The 16,712-nt window shown below is 53.1% G+C and overlaps 1 protein-coding gene across 2 annotated transcripts; it reads left to right on the top strand.

Annotated features, from left to right (window-relative positions):
- Nucleotides 1-523: 523 nt before the first annotated feature.
- VRTN (vertebrae development associated) lies at nt 524-11,724 on the top strand. 2 transcript variants are annotated; one of them, XM_071559428.1, is made up of 2 exons: nt 524-599; nt 8,764-11,724. In XM_071559428.1, the coding sequence occupies exon 2, from the start codon at nt 8,765-8,767 to the stop codon at nt 10,790-10,792; it is 2,028 nt and encodes a 675-aa protein (XP_071415529.1). In that variant the 5' UTR covers nt 524-599; nt 8,764; the 3' UTR covers nt 10,793-11,724. The 2 variants fall into 2 exon arrangements, with proteins under 2 accessions (XP_071415529.1, XP_071415528.1); XM_071559427.1 differs by lacking the exon at nt 524-599 and adding an exon at nt 5,195-5,342.
- The last annotated feature ends 4,988 nt before the right edge of the window (nt 11,725-16,712 follow it).

Raw genomic sequence — 16,712 nt, 5'->3', positions numbered from 1 at the left:
TGCCTGTCCTCACTAGAGCTTGCAGCTTCTTCAGTTTGGGGTCACCTGCAAGCTTTAGCCCTCTGTTAGATCATTAATAACAGAGAGGTAATGAAGACTCCCATCCTGAGTTTCAGCTCTGTCTGTGTTAGGGTATGAATTAAACCAACTAATTTTCACCTGGACCAGCAACCTGAATTGGCTGTCAGAGTTCCACACACTCCTGTGCCACCCCAAAGCAAAGGGTGGGAATGGGGAACTGAGGAAGGCAAACAAGCAGAGGCCATGCTCAGCATGGCTTAAACCTCCATGGAGCCACATCACGGGCTCCTGCTGTGATATCTTAATGATTCTGCCTTTCCTTCTCCACACTGTGCCTTAATTAGCCGTTCCCCTCCTGTGGGCCAAACTGCTCTGCTTTCTTTTCAATCCTCCTTCCTTGTGCTTTGCCTCTAAGTGTCTTTCTACTGTACACTTCAAAGGCTTTGCTTGCTGCATCTCCCCCATGCTGATATCGGCTGGTAACACCCTAAAGCAGGCCAGATCTGCCATGAACTTACAGCCATTGAAACAGCTTCAGGCCCTTTGGATCTGGTAAGAAGGAGGCACAGGGGAGACAGGTAAAGGATTTTCACCATTTCACCTATGAGAAGAATTATTAGTAACATTGGAAAAGTGAGGGGGAAAGCAGACCCCTCCTCCACCCACCCTCCCCAGTGGAGAGCCCGCTGAGGGCAAAGTGCTTTTATGTGCAAGTGGGAGGGAAGAAGAGTGTTAGGGCTTCAGAGGGAAATGCTTTGATCTTGACTTTGAATCTCCTGCAGTTCCCAGCTCTCCTCCACCCCTCCCACCTATGGCCAGGACCCCAGGATGCGGCCAACTCCTGAGCCTTGCTTGGTGCTATGGTACTGCACTTGGTGCTTCATGTTCAATTCCCTCCCGTGTGCCAGGGACCCTCATGGGGCCTTGTAGAAAAATAGCACAGTGCCAACACCAAGTTCAAACCCTCCCTCCAATCTCATGAAGTGGGAAGGAAGAGGGAGGTCAGCTGGACAGAAGCCAGAAGGGAGAAGAGCCCCAAGCTGAGCAGAGGTGAATTAGAGATGGGACCTACTGTCAGGGCTCTGGTACCCCAGGGAAGGGGGCCGGCCGACCTGGCTCTCTTGTGCACTCCTGGTGCATTAGACTGGTCAGTGTTGAACATCACCCAGAAGATGAACTGGGAGGCAACCACTATTGGGAGAGGGACACAGTACTCTAGGTGACTCTCAGTAGACAACACTGAGGTCCCCTGGTAAAGGGATCTTAGTCCCAGAGAGAACAGCATTGAGGGCTCTGCGTGTTCTCTACAGGATGGGAAGTAAGCAGCACTGAGGGGTGCTGGAGGAAGGGGAATGACTCTGAGCACTGAGTCACTTCAAAGGAGGACATCAAGAGGGTGTGGGAGAGTTAGGGGCCTCAGTCTCTTATCCAAGGTGGGATCTAATGCATAGGCCAGTTCTCCGCTTCACCTGGGAGATGAAACTCCTGGCTGGGCCTTGCCACCAAACTGTCCTCAAGTTCAGGCCACATACTTCTGTCCTATGTGCTGCCCTTCTATCCTCAGTCCCATGGCTGAAGTCACTCCTATTAACCACTCTCGCACTTGAGGTTGATGCACTTGATGTCCTGCCCACCAGTTCTCACTTCAGCATCACTGAATAGAATTTCTCCTCAGATCATCTCCTATTATAATCACTCCAGCTCTGTTGCTCTTGGCTGAAAACTCTCTGCAGTTTGTCACTCTCCCTCTTGGTGTGATTTAAGCAGAACTGAACAAAATCTACTGTCTGCTAGTGTCCAGCACTGTCCTGGGGCACACATAGACAGAAGGGTGCCTCACAGGACCTCTCTGCAGAGCCCAGCAGCCTCTCTGAGCATCACTTTAAGGGTTCTAGCAGACATGAGGCAATGGGTTCAGAGGTGGGTTCAGGTCTGGGAAAAGGAAATGCCAGATGATGTGAACCCCAAAACAGGTCTTGTGTCATTCACCTTGAACAAGTTACTACAAAAATTGGTGCAGAGTCTATGTTTTCCAGTTCCCTCTTGGGAACAATCATACCAGAATAACTTGACATTTCTTCGCCCTTAGACTGGTGGGCATATTGCAGCTCCAGGAACCATATTTCTGTTGCCAATTCAGACTGCAGGCTCTATTCATTGCTCTTTCCCTGTGAAGGGACACAGACAGGGCCAGGCACAGAAGAGAAACCCAGCCAAGACAGTAGACACTTAGGACCCTCCTGGAAGCTCTCATTTCTGTCTCTCATTTCTCAGCAGACCCAGCTCCCCTGACTTCTCAGAAAGATGACAGCACTCAGTTTCAGATTCTGCAGTGCTCTGGAGGAAGAAAGATGGGAAAATAGAAGCCAGAGCACCAGCAATGTCAATTTAGCCTATGTATAGATCATAAGTGGATCATGGAGTAGTTTGAGTCAACCTGTTCCAGTTCCAGAGGTGGTTTGGCAACTGGCCCACAGTCTGCCCCAAATAGCATTTGGCTGTCCCCGGTGTTTCAGTCATATCCCATCCTATCTGAATAGTCTCCTCTGGTCTGCCCATGGACAGCCCTGCAGTGGATAGGGTGCTCTGACTCCCTCCACTTCTGGAGGTTCCTTAGGTGGCAGTGGAGGCAGAACTGGGGAACTTCTCTGATGTGGTGGGGAACTTCCCTGATGTGGTGGATAACTGTTTAAATGTTGACCCCATGTGTGGCACTGTAAGAATTGTCACATTGCAGTGACAGAACCAGAGGAAGCCCTAAGTTATTATACAAGAACCCAGCATCAACTCCTTGAGACACCCTTCCTCATGAGGTTCAAGTCAACAAAAATTTTATCTGCTGAACACAGAGGTTGCTCTTGACTTGGGAGAAGACTCCATGCCCAAACTTGGAGCAGTAAAACCAGCCTTACAGCATGGCTGGAAACATGGTGCTCTGAGACCCCCTGCAACTTGATGCCTCTCCACTTTTTCTCATGGCCTTGTCTGAGAGAGAATGGGCTGCAGCAGGCACATTAAAGCACAACAGGTAGAAAAGTTTCTGGCAGCGAGAACTAAACTGCAAAGGTCTCCACAGCCTACTGTCATGCTGAAGCATCCTGCGCCAAAGCAGGAAGCACTCTGGTCCCCCACCGAACTCCTCCAAGGAACAGAAAAATGTTAACTACTTGTTTATAAGCTGGAAGCGTGTGTGTGCAGTCATCTGCATAACAGAACTGCCCAGGCTGTCTCTTTGTGTGTTTTCCAGCTCCTATGTTAATCACTGACCCTGCTGACTCTGGCATTTACCAGTGTCTCACTGCCCTGTGAGCACCACTTTGCATTTGCAACCGAAGAAGTTAAAAGGATGAAGGATGAGAAGGGAAGCTCAGCAGCTGTGGAGATGAACATGAGCCTGCCGGGGGAGGGGCGGGATAGAGGGGAAAGAGCCAGGACTGGACAGGTTGATAGCGAGAGCAGAGCTGGCTTTAGAGATACAAAGATTGCCTGAGGGGGAAAAAAGCTCAGCAGGGGATGATTTAGGTCTCTCTTCCTTGCACTATAGCTTCTCTGTGTTCCGTGAGAGTGACACTTGTGAGCACTGAAGGCCGAGGTTCAGTGTCACCTGGGGTGGTGACTCCTAACTGAAGCTGGAAGGACTCTCAAGCAGCCAGTCCACAGCTTCCAGAGAGCCCATTCCTCCTGTCAAACCCTCCTTGACTCGTTCCTGGGCTCAGATGTGAGACAAGAGAAGGGGGAGAAAATGCTCTGGGGTATGTGCTTCTGAGCAGTGAAGGTATGCCTTGATTTGTGTGACAATGCTTGCTCCTGGACTGATGTGGAAGGGAAGGCAGCAGGAGAGGGAGCTGGGCACATTTTCCCCATTTGAAATGACTGAATTGCACAAGAGTCCCATATGTGGTGAGCCCTCTCACTGCCAAATGCTGCAGCAGAAATAAGTGCCAAGGTGAGGTTCCCAGAGGGTCGTGGCAGCAAGTCTCTGGCATCAGGAGTTACTTTGTGCCCCTTCACTGGGTTTAGGGGGCTGTGGCAGGTTCCAGACTGGTCCCCAGGGATAGACTGCAGAGAGGAAACTAGTTCTGTCTGCAACCAGAGCTACACACACAGTGAACATGAGGCACTGAGACCAGATTGTTAAAATGCTTCCAGCCCTCACACCCAAGAGTAGATGGCCTCCTTGGGGTCCTCTTTTGGAGTGGTGTAGCTTGGGATGAGATGGGTCCTGGAGGAAGCTCTAGGGTTCTGGACACGTGAAGAGGTCATGGGGTGGAGCTGGTGTTGGCAGCTTAGTGATGCTGGAGTGAGGTGCCTGATGTGCCTGCTGTTTGCACAGCCTCACGTGATACACAAGGGACAGGATGAACCCATTGTGAGAGCACAGTTAATGAGGGGGACCTCGGCCCTGAGATTAGGCTGGGGAGGCAGTGGGGCAGAGACAGCGGGAAAGAAGGCAGCTCCACAGAGGGCCCAGGCATGGGATGCAGATGCGGGACTGTTCAGGAGGCTGTCCAGAGACGAGGGCAGGGAAAAAGGCTGCTGGCATTTGTGTGCTTCCCACAGACAAACAAGAAAATTTTGAAGGGCAGCATACTTGATCTTCATCTGCTTTAGGAGCCATGGGGTCCTACCAGCCTGGCCTTGCCGGGTAGAGAGCATCACTTGGGGAGGGGAAAGGAAACGGTAACTATCTCTTAGCTAGCAAGACTGAAGGACTGTGGCCGCATCAGGAGCAACTGGGGAGCGGGGCAGACACACACACAAGCTGGGCCAACCCTGGGGCTGCAGTGACATCCACCTGGGACCTGCCTGACCCCCGTGGAACACCAGGGGTGCTCCACGCAGGCGTCCAACCCACCACACCCCGCGGCCCCAGTGGGCTCTGCTACCCGCCACGGGGCTGCAAGCCCGGCGAGGGCGCGGGACAGAAGGAAGCTGTGGGGCACAGAGTGGCGGGGCACACCGGGACGCAGCGGGGCAGGGTTGCCGGAGGCGGCGGGCCCTTTAAGCGCGGCGGCGGCGGGACAATGGCCATTATCACTTTAGCTTTGGAAGTGACCCCCAGCCCGCTCCGCTTTCATCTGGGCCGGGGTGGCGGGGATGGCCCGCTTCCTGGCGGGGGAGGGGAGGGCGGGGGCCGGCGGGGAGGGGCGGCCCGGCCCGGCTCGGCCCGGCCCGGCGCCGCACGCGGCCTCACGCTCCCGGGGGTCACTGCGGGGCTGGCACCGGGGCGGCCGCGACTCCGCGCCGCTTCCTGCCGCCGCCCTTAAAGGTGCGGGGCGGCCCAGGGTGCGGGTGGGGCGTGACTTGACCTGCGGAGCCAGGTGAGTACGGAGCTGTGCCGGGCGCCGTCGGGGCTGCGGTTCCGCGCCGTTACTTCCTAACCCGGGCTCTGCGGGTTGTCCCGCTGTGGCGGCACCTTCCTCCGGCAGGCGGGCGTCCCATCCCATCCTGCGCCTCTGCTCGGCAGCTGCCCGGGCACCGGCGGCCGCTCCCTCGCCCAGGGGCTGTGCGCCCCTTTGTCTCCCGGCGAGGGGAGCGGCCGCCGGTGCTCTCCCCCGGGGCACGGGGCTTGTCCCCGTCCCGGGGTGGCCGCGCGGAGCCTCCTTCGCTGCCTTCGGGAGAGGCGTGAGCGGCCGCGGGTGCGCGCTCTTGGGCGCCCGGGGCTGGGGGCGGCTGTCAGGCGCCGCCCGCGCCCCAGCGGGCACTGCTGCTGCCCCTGCCCTAAGGGCGGCCGAAGCTGGGCTCGGCTGCAGCGCTTCGGCCTAGGGGATGGTGGTTCCGAGGCTTTTCCCTCTCCCGGCGAGCGATGTTTGTGGGCTTCGGTGGACATGTGGGTGTCGGCAGACTGAGCAGGCTACCCGCAGCCGGAGCTGCCGGTGCTGCTCGCCCACTGAAGTTCCCCCGATGATATTTCCAGCCTAGACAGCTCCCGGAGACTACTGCTTCTGTGCTCCTGCTGTACGGTCACGGTGGTTCAAATGAGAGCCTTTACCGCTGGGGTGGTCTGAGCCCACCGCTGGGGCTGGGAAGTGAGCCACCTAACCCAGCTGGGCTGGGATGCATGGACACCCCGGGTCCTGCAAGGTGCCAGTGCTCCCGGGCGGCAGGAGCTAAAGTCTTCTGGATTCCAGCTGGCGGGAGCGTTTTTTGTGACTGGCTGGGGGAACTTGCACTACTGGATGCCACCAGCCCATGAGTTTAGGTGAGGGAACGTGATCTGCAAGTGTTTCCTTATCTGTTACAATGCAAAAGCGGCCAGGTTAGGTAAAACCTATTTTATCAGCTGCGCAAAGTTCCCTCGGTTACCTCTTAGTGCTGAGGCAGTTTAGCGAGCACTGTTGTGTTCCGCTGGCTTCCCTGGGGGTGTGTGGGGAGAAATGTTCCCTTTGCAGCAGGTCTCCTGTGCCTTGATTTGATCTGGCGATGAACCAAGCCCCCCAGCCTGTCTGACTTCTGCTTCTGATTTACCCAAGCCCCACTCCACCCTAACCCAAGAGCTCATTGCTATGTTTCAGCTGTGGGTTTTGCCTTAGGATTTCTCCGGGCAGCAGGAGCTGATGGTGACATTGAGGTTGTGGAGTTAACACTGAAAAAAAAGGATTAAATCCTGTGCCCCCAGCTCTCCCTCCCTCTGTCTCCCCCAAGCTGTAAGGGGGTGGGAAATGCCCCTAGGACATAAAGACCAGCGTTGTTGCTGATGTTCCTGAGCATATGTTAGCTACTTATGCTCTCCAGGACAAAAAAGCCTGTCTTGCCTTTCTTGGCTCTGCTGGTGGGACAGTGCTCAGCAGGCTGTGGCTGCTGAATGGGGAAGTGGTGGCTGCTGCAGGAATAGGTGGCTGACCCCTAAGGGGTTTGACAGGCCCCAGAGAACAAGGACTAGGGCTCCGTCAGCCCTACAGCTCTCCTGGGGGATGCCTTTGCTTCAACTCCTCAATTACATGCTACTGACCACAGACTTAGTCAAAATTTTTATAATGTCTACAAATTCCTATGAACTTCCAGGAGAATAACAATACATACCTGACCTGAAGTGATATTTTCTCAGACCAGAATTTTAGAACAAGTTTATCTTCTCTGCTTCACAGCTGTGTGCATTCTCCTGTTTGTCTCTGATAGCTGATGCCCCACAGCTGTGAAGAGCAGCTATAAGAGGGTTCTGGCCTCTACACTCAGGAGATCTTGGGGGAGTTTGGAGCAGAAGTCACTTGATTTGATGACTACTTGTGGCCTGATTAAAGGCAAGGGGAAACAGCAGAAGGGAGTCTCCTTGTGGTGAAAGAGCCTGTATGTGTCTGTTGGATTCTGTGGCACCTCATTTCATTTGTGGTTTGGTCATGGGCTGTAGATGCTGTGGAATTAATAACTGTATCTGCTGCAGGACTGAGAAGTGGGAGAGGTGAGGCAGGATATCTGCTTTACTGAGCTCCTACTTCTGCCTGGCTCTGCTGTTGCCCATCTCCTCACAAAGCTGTGAGTGCATAATTATACTTGTGAAGTGCTGTGAGAAGGTGGGCTTCGGCTGGGATGTGAATTGAGTGGGCTGCCAAGTGATGCCTTACATATTGGGGGTGGTATGGGAATGAACCTTAGGAGAAAATCAAGGAGATTTGGCTTCTTATTTGAATGTTGTGGTCCCTGGGAGAGACTGGGCTGGCTGGTGTGAGGAACCTGAGCTGGCTGGCAGTGAAAGGAGGGCTGCACTGATGGAGCTGGACCGTGGGCTAAAGAGTTTGCATCCATCATGAAAGCCCTTGGGGTGGTGGGGTCAGAGCGCATGGGCATGTAAAAGCTGGACAAAAAGGGGAATTCAGGTTTGACCCTTCGTATTGTATGAGTGGGGACTGGTATGGGAAGAGAGGGAGGACAGGACTGGGACTGGCTCAGAGAGGAGGGCTCCATGTAGCCTCTTAATTACCCACTCAGTGCTCACACTCCCTGCATTTTTGGGTTGCCTCCTGCCTGGTATCTGGTCTAGGAGAAGCACTCCTTTTGTGTCTTCTCTTTAGCTGGTGATGTGTATCTGCTAAGCAGCAAGTGACATCTAGTGTCAGCTCAGGCAGCAGTAGCTGTGGCTTGGGCTGGCTGTCTCTTCCTCACAACCCGGGTTCTGTAACATGTTTTCAGTTCATGCAATGGGTGCAGCTGCAGTGCTCCTCTCTGAGGGAGGGGGGCAAGTTCCTTGCCACTTTTTCTGTTGAGCTTGAACAGTTTGAGACAGGTCCTTCCATGTACCCATGCAGTGTGGTTCTGTTGCAGGTCCCTTCCTGCAGAGGTGACAAATGTTTTCCCTTTGAGGAAACCCTCTCTCTGGGTGCTGGTAGGGGAATGATAAAATGGGAAGGATGGAGCTACCTGTGGGAGAGGCGGGTGTAGGAGTGATGCTGGGCACAAAGCCAAGTGCACAGGGGTGGGAGGTAATGTGACTTCCCACGCAATGGATGCAGTTACTCTTTAGTTTTCACTGAGTTCTGTGGAGACTGTCTGCCATATGTGCTGCCCACTGGAGGTCACTGGAGAGCAAGCTGAGCCCATGTCCCGCTTCTAGGTCTGCTTGTGAAGACCCAGGCTTCCTCCTTTGTTCTTGGAGTGTGGGTGAAGGGGTGAGCAGTGGCCTTTCCTCTACCTTTTTCCCCCATCCTGTCCTTTGGTCAGGAGCTGGACCTGGAGGTCAGGCCGCTGCAGTCTGGAGTGTGCACTGTCTTTATCTCCAGTGACTTCTTTCTTTTTGCCATCCTTCAGGATGATCCAGCGACACCAGCTGGTGCAGTCTGTGCTGCAGGAGCTGCAGGAAGCCACCGAATGCTTTGGCCTGGATGGCCTCACCAGTGCAGCACTGGAGGCAGAGAGGACCCTGTCATCTTTCTCCCTGCCTGGCTATTGTGGGAGTCAGTTCCAAGAAGAGCTAGAGGTTGACCGGGTAGCCAGGAGCCTCTATCCTGAGGATGCCCCAAGTAACATGCTGCCTCTGGTTTGCAAAGGTGAGGGAAACCGCCTCTTTGAGGCTGCCAGTGTGCTGCTCTGGGGCAATCCCAGCCTCAGCCTGGAGCTGCAGGTGCGTACTGTGGTGGAGATGCTGCTGCACAAGCAATACTACTTGAATGGCATGATTGATTCCAAAGTGATGCTGCAGGCTGCCCGCTACTCCCTCTGCACTGAAGAGACCCCAGAGATGACCAGCCTTCCCATGCCTATCCTGGAGGCCATCTTTGATGCTGATATCAAAGCTACCTGTTTCCCTGGCACCTTTGCCAACATGTGGCATGTCTATGCTCTTGCCTCAGTATTGCAGTGTAACATCTACTCTATCTATCCCATGAGCAACTTGAAGATCCGGCCCTATTTCAACCGGCTCATCCGGCCCAGAAAGTGTGGCCCGCAAACCTCCACGCTCCACATCATGTGGTCAGGGCAGCAGCTCTCTCGGCAGGTCTTCAAAGCACAGTACTTTGTGGCTGTGGTTGGCCTGGAGGAACTAGAACCCACAGTACCTTCACCAGAGCCTCCTGTCCAGCCCATGAAGACCCTTGAGCTGCTGAACAGTGACCCCCAGTTGACCTACTCTAACTTGCGTGACCGATACAGTATTACCAAGAGCACCTTCTACCGCTGGAAACGCCAGTCTCGTGAACACCGGCAGAAAGCAGCTGCCAGGTTTGCAGCTAAACACTTCCTTCAGTCCTGCTTTCAGGAGGGCAATATAATCCCCCTCCAGCGCTTCCGGCAAATGTTTCCAGAAATCTCCCGATCCACGTACTATGCCTGGAAGCATGAGATGCAGAGCATGGTCAATGGTGATGCTTCTGCTCTGTCTGAGGCCCACAGGTTGCAGGAGCTTCAAAGGGATGCGCCAAAAAAGGCTGATATGAATGAGCCAGCAAATTCACGGGGAAGCTTAAGATCCCCAAGTCCTTCCCTAGACCCCATCCAAGCAGGAATCTTCATGCAGGGAGCCAAATCCTACCTGGAGAAATGCATTTCTATGAACACTCTGGTGCCTTACAGGTGCTTCAAACGCAGCTTCCCTGGCATCTCCAGGTCCACTTACTACAATTGGCGAAGAAAAGCAATCAAGGAGAACCCTAACTTCAAACACCCCCAGTCACCCTTGGATAACCAGAAAACTCTAGCTATAGGAAAGCCACTTCTGCATTTGAAGCCAAACAGTGTGCCTGTTAGGAAGAGACGGAATGGAGATCGGCCAGCACCCAGGAATCTCCTGCAGCTCAAGCCTTCTCTGTGCTGGAGAATGCAGCTGCGAGATGTGGCCAGGAGGCAAGTCCAGCAGTGGCAGCTGCCGTTCTGCAAGTTCCGCCTGCGCTATCCATCTCTTTCCTCCACAGCCTACTGGTTTTGGAAGGGCCATGGCCAGGCCATCAGGCAGCATCGCCTGTCCTGGACTAGCTCCAGACAGCCATTGAACCGTGTTGCTTCCCTGGCACCTCCAAGAGTGGAGCCAGGCCTCAAGCCGCAGTGCCATGTGGAGGCATCCACCATGCACATAGATAAGCCAGTGCCTACTGTGCCGTGCAACACTACCATTTCAGGCTATGCCATGTCGGAGCAAGCCAACAGCCGTATGTTTGTGATGGATGTGATTGCTACCGCCCAGTTCAAGGCACAGGCCAAGCTGTTCCTGCAGCAGCGATTTGAGTCAAAGACCTTCCCAACCTACAAGGAGTTCAGTGCCCGCTTCCCACTCACAGCCCGTTCCACCTATTACATGTGGAAGCGTGCCCTCCATGATGGGCTGACATTGGTGGATGCCTGAGCACCACTTGTCAGCTGGCTTGGCCACAGCTCCTCTGCTGATGTGCCCTTTGGCTCTCTGGTGGGGTGTCTGGGCTTGGACCTCACTCTAACTTTTGTTCTGATTTTGTTTTATTTTGTTCCTAGTCTCTGGCTTTATTTTCTGTGTGGTTCAATCAGGTATGGGAGCATCCTCACAGCACCTGTTCCCAGAGACTAGAGGAATGGAAGGAGAAGGCCCTGAGCTGCCCTGAAGGAGAGGGGCCAGGAAGTTGTCCTTTTCTTGTTCTCAGAGGATGAGCAAGGGATGCAGTACTGTGCCAGATGTCATGTTGGGCCTCTTTGAGATGAAGGATATGAAGGTCTCTGTGCCCCAAGCAGTTGCTTGAATGAATAATGTGGAGGTGGCCAGCACCTCCTCAGTGAGCAGAGCAGTGCTGGCTCAGCTCCGGGTGAAGAGGGGCCTGGGGTGTGTTCAGCCTTATGTGAGGAGCATCTTTGGTCTGGGTACTTCCCAGCTAAGAAAAGCTTCACTTGGGGTCAGTGCTGATACCACCTTGGGTTTCTGGCTCTTAATACCTGCCTCTGGTTGCCCTGATCTTTTCTAGAGGGAGCGGAGGTTGGTAGAGGAGAGGACTTGTCTGTGTCCCCACTGTAGTTTGTCTGCTGGGAACACTAAGCTCAGAAGCTGTGTCTTTTGAAGGCTCTGGAAAAGCTGTCCCTGACCTTTCAGGTCTTGTAGCAATAACGTTTTACACAAACCTTTACTTCCTCAGCTGGCAGCTGCCTTACTTTCCTAGGGTCTCTCTTCCCTGATGCCTGGGAGATGGAGAGACTGAAACTTGTGTGCCCAGTGTCCCTTCATTTCCTGTGCTGTGCTGCAAGCAACGTGGATTTCTCCTTGCAGCAAATTTAGATGCACCTATCTCACTTGTAAGAAACCAAAGCAATAAAGACTCTTACACTTCTAGTCCTGTGCACTTTCTAACTCATGCTGTGTGATTTCTAGGCAAAGTTTCCCCTCCCTGTTTACTTTCTGAAACTGTTTTTTATGGGCAGGGAGTGCCTGCTCCTGAGAAGCTTCTGCTTCCTGGGTCATGGTGGGGACTGTCTGCTGCTTGATGGTGCTCTGGAGGCCTGGCTGGAGCTGTTCCCTTCCTGGTAAGGGGGCAGGGTTTGCCTCTCAGGTCAGATGCAAGACTGGAGATGACTAAGTGGGCATAGCCCTGTGTGCTGGCAGGGATGCAGTGGCAATGTCTGAGATAGTGGTGGTCCTGCCCTAAAGTGGTTGTGCTGTACTGGAAGGCTGAAAACAGTTGTTTGCACTTCTGCCCTGTGAGCATCTTGGGGTGCAAGGTCTCTACCTAACTCCAAAAAGCCTTATCCCCTTGGTGTGTGAGTTCTCCTGTGGTGTCCGCTAGCATGGCTGTGCAGGACTAAGCTGTAGGAGGTCTGCAGCTGGCTGTTACCGCTGAGGATTGTGGTGACAACTGCAGTACCTGCTCTTGTTTCCTAGGAAGCTGCCAGGAGTCAGAGCAACCTGCAGATGTGAAGGGAGAGGCTCCTGAGGCCTGCATTTACAAAGTCAGCTGCTGAGGCTGGGTCAGCAGGACTGAGTCTGGTCTTTCTTACCCTCAAGTCTTTGCAGGGGCATTAGGAGCTCTGGTGACCTTAAGAGTTGAGATTCCATAATGCATGTTGTGGTGTGTCTGTCACCCATCCATCCTCCTACCCCCAGTCTTGCTCACAACTTGTTTTTTCTTTCTCAAGATGCCTGGAACATCACTGGCTACTGGAACCCAGTCCTGCTCCTGATACAGTCTGGGTTTGCTACCTGTCAGCCTCCTAGGCAGAGGGGCCCTATGCTAGGAAGCTCTGCTGAGTGTTCCTCTGTAGCAGCCTGCAGGAGAAGGCTGCTTAGTGTTGTCCTGTGATGTTCTTGGCTCTGAGGTGGAGCAGCCCTGGAGGAGCAGTGTTGAGACAGCATCTGGGGCATCTCTTAAGAAACCATTTAGTTTCTCGTGCTTGGTGGCAGTGGTGTCTCACCACCATTTGTCCATTTCAACATACCCTATGTGGTCCCACAGGAGAGGTTCTGGGGCAGTGGGTGCTCTGTGAAGGGAGGCATGTGGGGAGCAGGGAGCTGCCAAGCAGTGCTGTGCACGCTGCAGAGAGCCCTGGGCTCTGTGTGTCAGGAATTAGAGTAATTAGCTGCCAAGGAGGACTCCTCTATGAACTCCTCTAAGGGGGTGAACTGGTAATTACTCCAGAAAGATCACCTGCATCTCCAAACTGCTGGAGGCTGGAGATAGCTGCTCTCAGTGGCAGTGGTGGCTGCAACAGCAGCTTTGAAGGTGGATGCAAGATCCTGAGAGTGTTCCCTTCCTTGTCTGAACCAAGGGAAGAAGCAAGAAGGGTGGGTTTTCTGACTGGATGGCATGGAAGCTGGGGCAGGCAGCAGGGCTGGAGCATGGCACAGCACAGTGGGAGGTGGTTCTGGGGGCAGGTGGGCACCAGGAGAGCCTGGGGGAATCCTCTGTTGTGGGACCCTGTGTTCTTTGGGGTGCAGGAATGGCTTCTCCTGCTTCACATCACCCAACTTGCCCTGAACTGGGAGTGTTGCATGCATCTCACCTCGGCAGTTGCAGGATGAATCTCTTCTGGGTGCTGGTGTTGGGCTCCAATCCCTTGCAAGATGTTTTTTAGAAGCCCTGGTGACAACATTTAAGTGTGATGGTTTTTCTGTCCTTAGCTGCTTGCCTAGGTGGCATGGTAGGAAAATAATACTCATCCCCCTGAGGGATTTTACAAGTGCCTTTATCTTCTTTCCCATGACTTGATGGCAGTAGGCCATGGGGTGGGTCACTGCCAGTTGACACCACCTGAATGCTGGGTGTTCATTATTTATTGTTGTAGTTTGTGGCTGAACAGAGCTTAAATGGGGGGGAAGCTGTAGCACTTGATTTGTATATGTCATACTGCTCTCTCACTGATCTGATGGGGGGAGATGAATTTGAAGCAGCCTCAGCTGCTCCACATCCAGGTACTGGATAGTAAATCTCTCCCTTTGCATGTGTGCAGTGAGCTTTCAGGTGCTGTGTCAGCTCCCTCACAGGCAGGTGCTTATGAGTGCTGGTGCCAGAAAAAATAAAAGGTAACTGAAAAGCAAAAACTGGGGGGCTGCAAAGCTCATGGGGAGCAGCCCTCCACCTACTTGCTGTTTAGGTCTGCCACTAATGCACCACATTTGTCTGTTGGAGGGGCTTTGCAGGTGCAGAAGGTTTGCAGTGCAGAGGAGCAGGGCCTGCCTGGATGCTGTGCCACGGGAATAGTTGATTATGCCCAAGCAAAGCTTTGGGGCACTGAGCTGGTATGTGTCAGCTTTGCCTCCAGGTCTTGCACAGGTAGTTGGTTTGTTGGTCTTAAAAGCATCTCAAGGTGGTGAAAGGGTTGCAGTTCATGAAACAGCTCTTGTGCTTTGCTGGGATCATCAGAGTGCAGATGTAGCAGCAGCAGGAAGATAGAAAAGTCAGTGCCGCTATTCAAAATTGCTCCTGAGCTGACAAGCATAGCAGCAATTCATTATCAAAATATCTGTGTGGGGGGGAAACAAAGAAGATGTGAAGAAAAAGATGGATCTTTTGGATCAGTGCCCTGCATTGTTCCCTCCATAGGTCCAGACTACAAGCAACTAGTGCTGCTGAATGAACTCTGTACATAGAGTCCTCTTCCTCCTCTGCCCCAGGAGGGGCCCTGTTTCCAGATGGGGAACCATCTGCCTCTGTCCTAGCAGGTTACTTCAAACACTGCCAGGTCCCTGTTCTTCCTCTCTGCCTCCTTCTGCCATTAAAATTCATCTCATGTGCTGTGGTTGAAAATGACTCCTGGAATCCAGCCGTGGCCCACCACTGCCCTGCCATTTATGCTTCATGAATATTTTTGCTGAACCAATTGCCCAACATCAGATCCGCTTTTCTCCTGCTGGAGCAATGGCTCAGGCCTTTCCCTGGTCACTGCAACCCGAAGAGCTCCCTGCCTGCTGCAGTATTTCCTGTTAGCAAACCCTCATTGCATCTCCATGCATTTAATCCCGTCGCCACCTCTCCTGCCTTCAAGGTAGCCCAATTTCTTTATTCTTCTGTATTTCAAAACTCTCCTAATTTTTTCTTCTTAGCAAATCATGCTAAGGCCCCTCCTTCATATGCCAAATTGCTAGTGGAAGGGTGGAAGATCTGTCCTCATCTGGATCCTCAAGGATTTTGTCCTCCAGCTCAATGCTTCTTCTAATATACCAATAATCAACAACACCTGGTCTTAGATTTCTTGAACCAGTCCCCACCTGACAACTGTGGTGTGGCTCCATCCCAGCAGTTTAGCCAAATTTTAGATGCAGCATTTTCTTGTCTTTCCTCTTCTAGACAACAAGTGAGGTGATGTGTAATGCTAATTTAGCGCAGTTTGCATCTGGAAAATATTGGGGTTTTGCAGAAGGTACTCAGATATGAAAGCACTTCAGGAAGGAACACTCCATCTTTCTCGCCTAATACTGTCAAAAGTTTGCTGCCTGTGCCTAGAGTTTGATATACTACTTTGAGGATGGCATTTTGGCAGATACTGCATTTATTTGCATTTCATTTCTCCTTCCCTAGCATCTTGCTTTGCCCCTCTCCCCATCCATTTTTCCATCATGTCAGTAACCACAGTGCTGGGAAAGGTATGATGTTGCAGCGGAATGGATGCCTCCTGCCAAACTCAGATGCTTGAGAATAAAGTTCTATTATCCTGGCACTTCTCTAACTGTGTGAGTTGGGGGAGGGAGCCTGGCTGTGTGGCAGGAAGGGCCCCTTGCCCATTGGGCTGTCCCCTAGCTCTGTGCCAGGAGAAGGCAGTGCTCTGTCTGCGCTCTGACTTCCCATGAGACACGGGGATTGATCCTGGTGACACTTCAATTAAGCAAAAAGATGGATTTAAAAATTAAGCCAGAAAATCCTGGAAGGATTAAAAACCAGTTAAGCGTCATGTCTCCAAAAGTAAAGAGGGAACCATTACAGAGGGGGGGGGGCGGATTTCTGCAGGGAAGGGTCCAAAAGGTTCCAGAGGATAGGAGCAAGCTGAGTGCAACCCTGCAGCCAGAAAAGCTATCGAGCAGAATTGAGGGGCAGAAGCAGGATGGGGTGGAGTGGGAGGAGAAGAGAGGCTCTTCCACTTCTGGCCCCATCCCATCCTGCTCTCTGGAATGGCTGGAGGGGCAGCACCAGCTCCTCTGCTCAGGTGAGACTGGCCTGAGGAGAGAACCTGCTCATTTTGGGTGGGGCGACACAGGCCCTGTCTGGTTGGATGCTTCTGGTACTTATTAGTCTCTAGTCTCCAAAGCCTCTGAAGTATCACCTGTGAGAATATTTACATTGCATCTTTAAGATACATCTACTACAGCTGCAGTTCACCTGGAAAAGCCCTTTCTTGCCTCTGAGATCCAGCCTTGGTATCATCTACAGCAAAACTGAGGTCCATGTAGAGGAGCAGCACACCTGCACATGTGGTCCCCAAATGTCCCTATGTCCGGATACCCCTGGGACAAGGAGGGGAACAGTGGGGAGGGAGCTGTCCTGGGATAAACTTGGCACCAAAAGGGACAGATGAGCAGTGGAGGGTGATGCCAACACCCTCCAGTGCATCACCCTCAGTAACCAATCCCTCCAGTGACATTACAGCAAGCCCCATGGTTCCCTAGTGACGGGTGGGGGCAGCATCTGCCTTATCCCCAGCAAGGTATCCCACCACCTAGCACTTTTTCCCCTCTTGACACCCCTTGTCATCTTGCCCTGCGAGGACAGCTCAACCCCAGCAGTGTGTTCCTGCACCTGTGGCTACTGGAGGCTGTGGAAGAGTGAGCTGGTGCCTGCATGTGCGGGGAGAGGAGAGGTAATGAGCCTCATGATTTC

The sequence above is a fragment of the Pithys albifrons genome, chromosome 6 (assembly GCF_047495875.1).
Source record: "Pithys albifrons albifrons isolate INPA30051 chromosome 6, PitAlb_v1, whole genome shotgun sequence".
NCBI lineage: Eukaryota > Metazoa > Chordata > Aves > Passeriformes > Thamnophilidae > Pithys > Pithys albifrons.
This window is presented reverse-complemented; position numbering and strand designations above follow the sequence as displayed.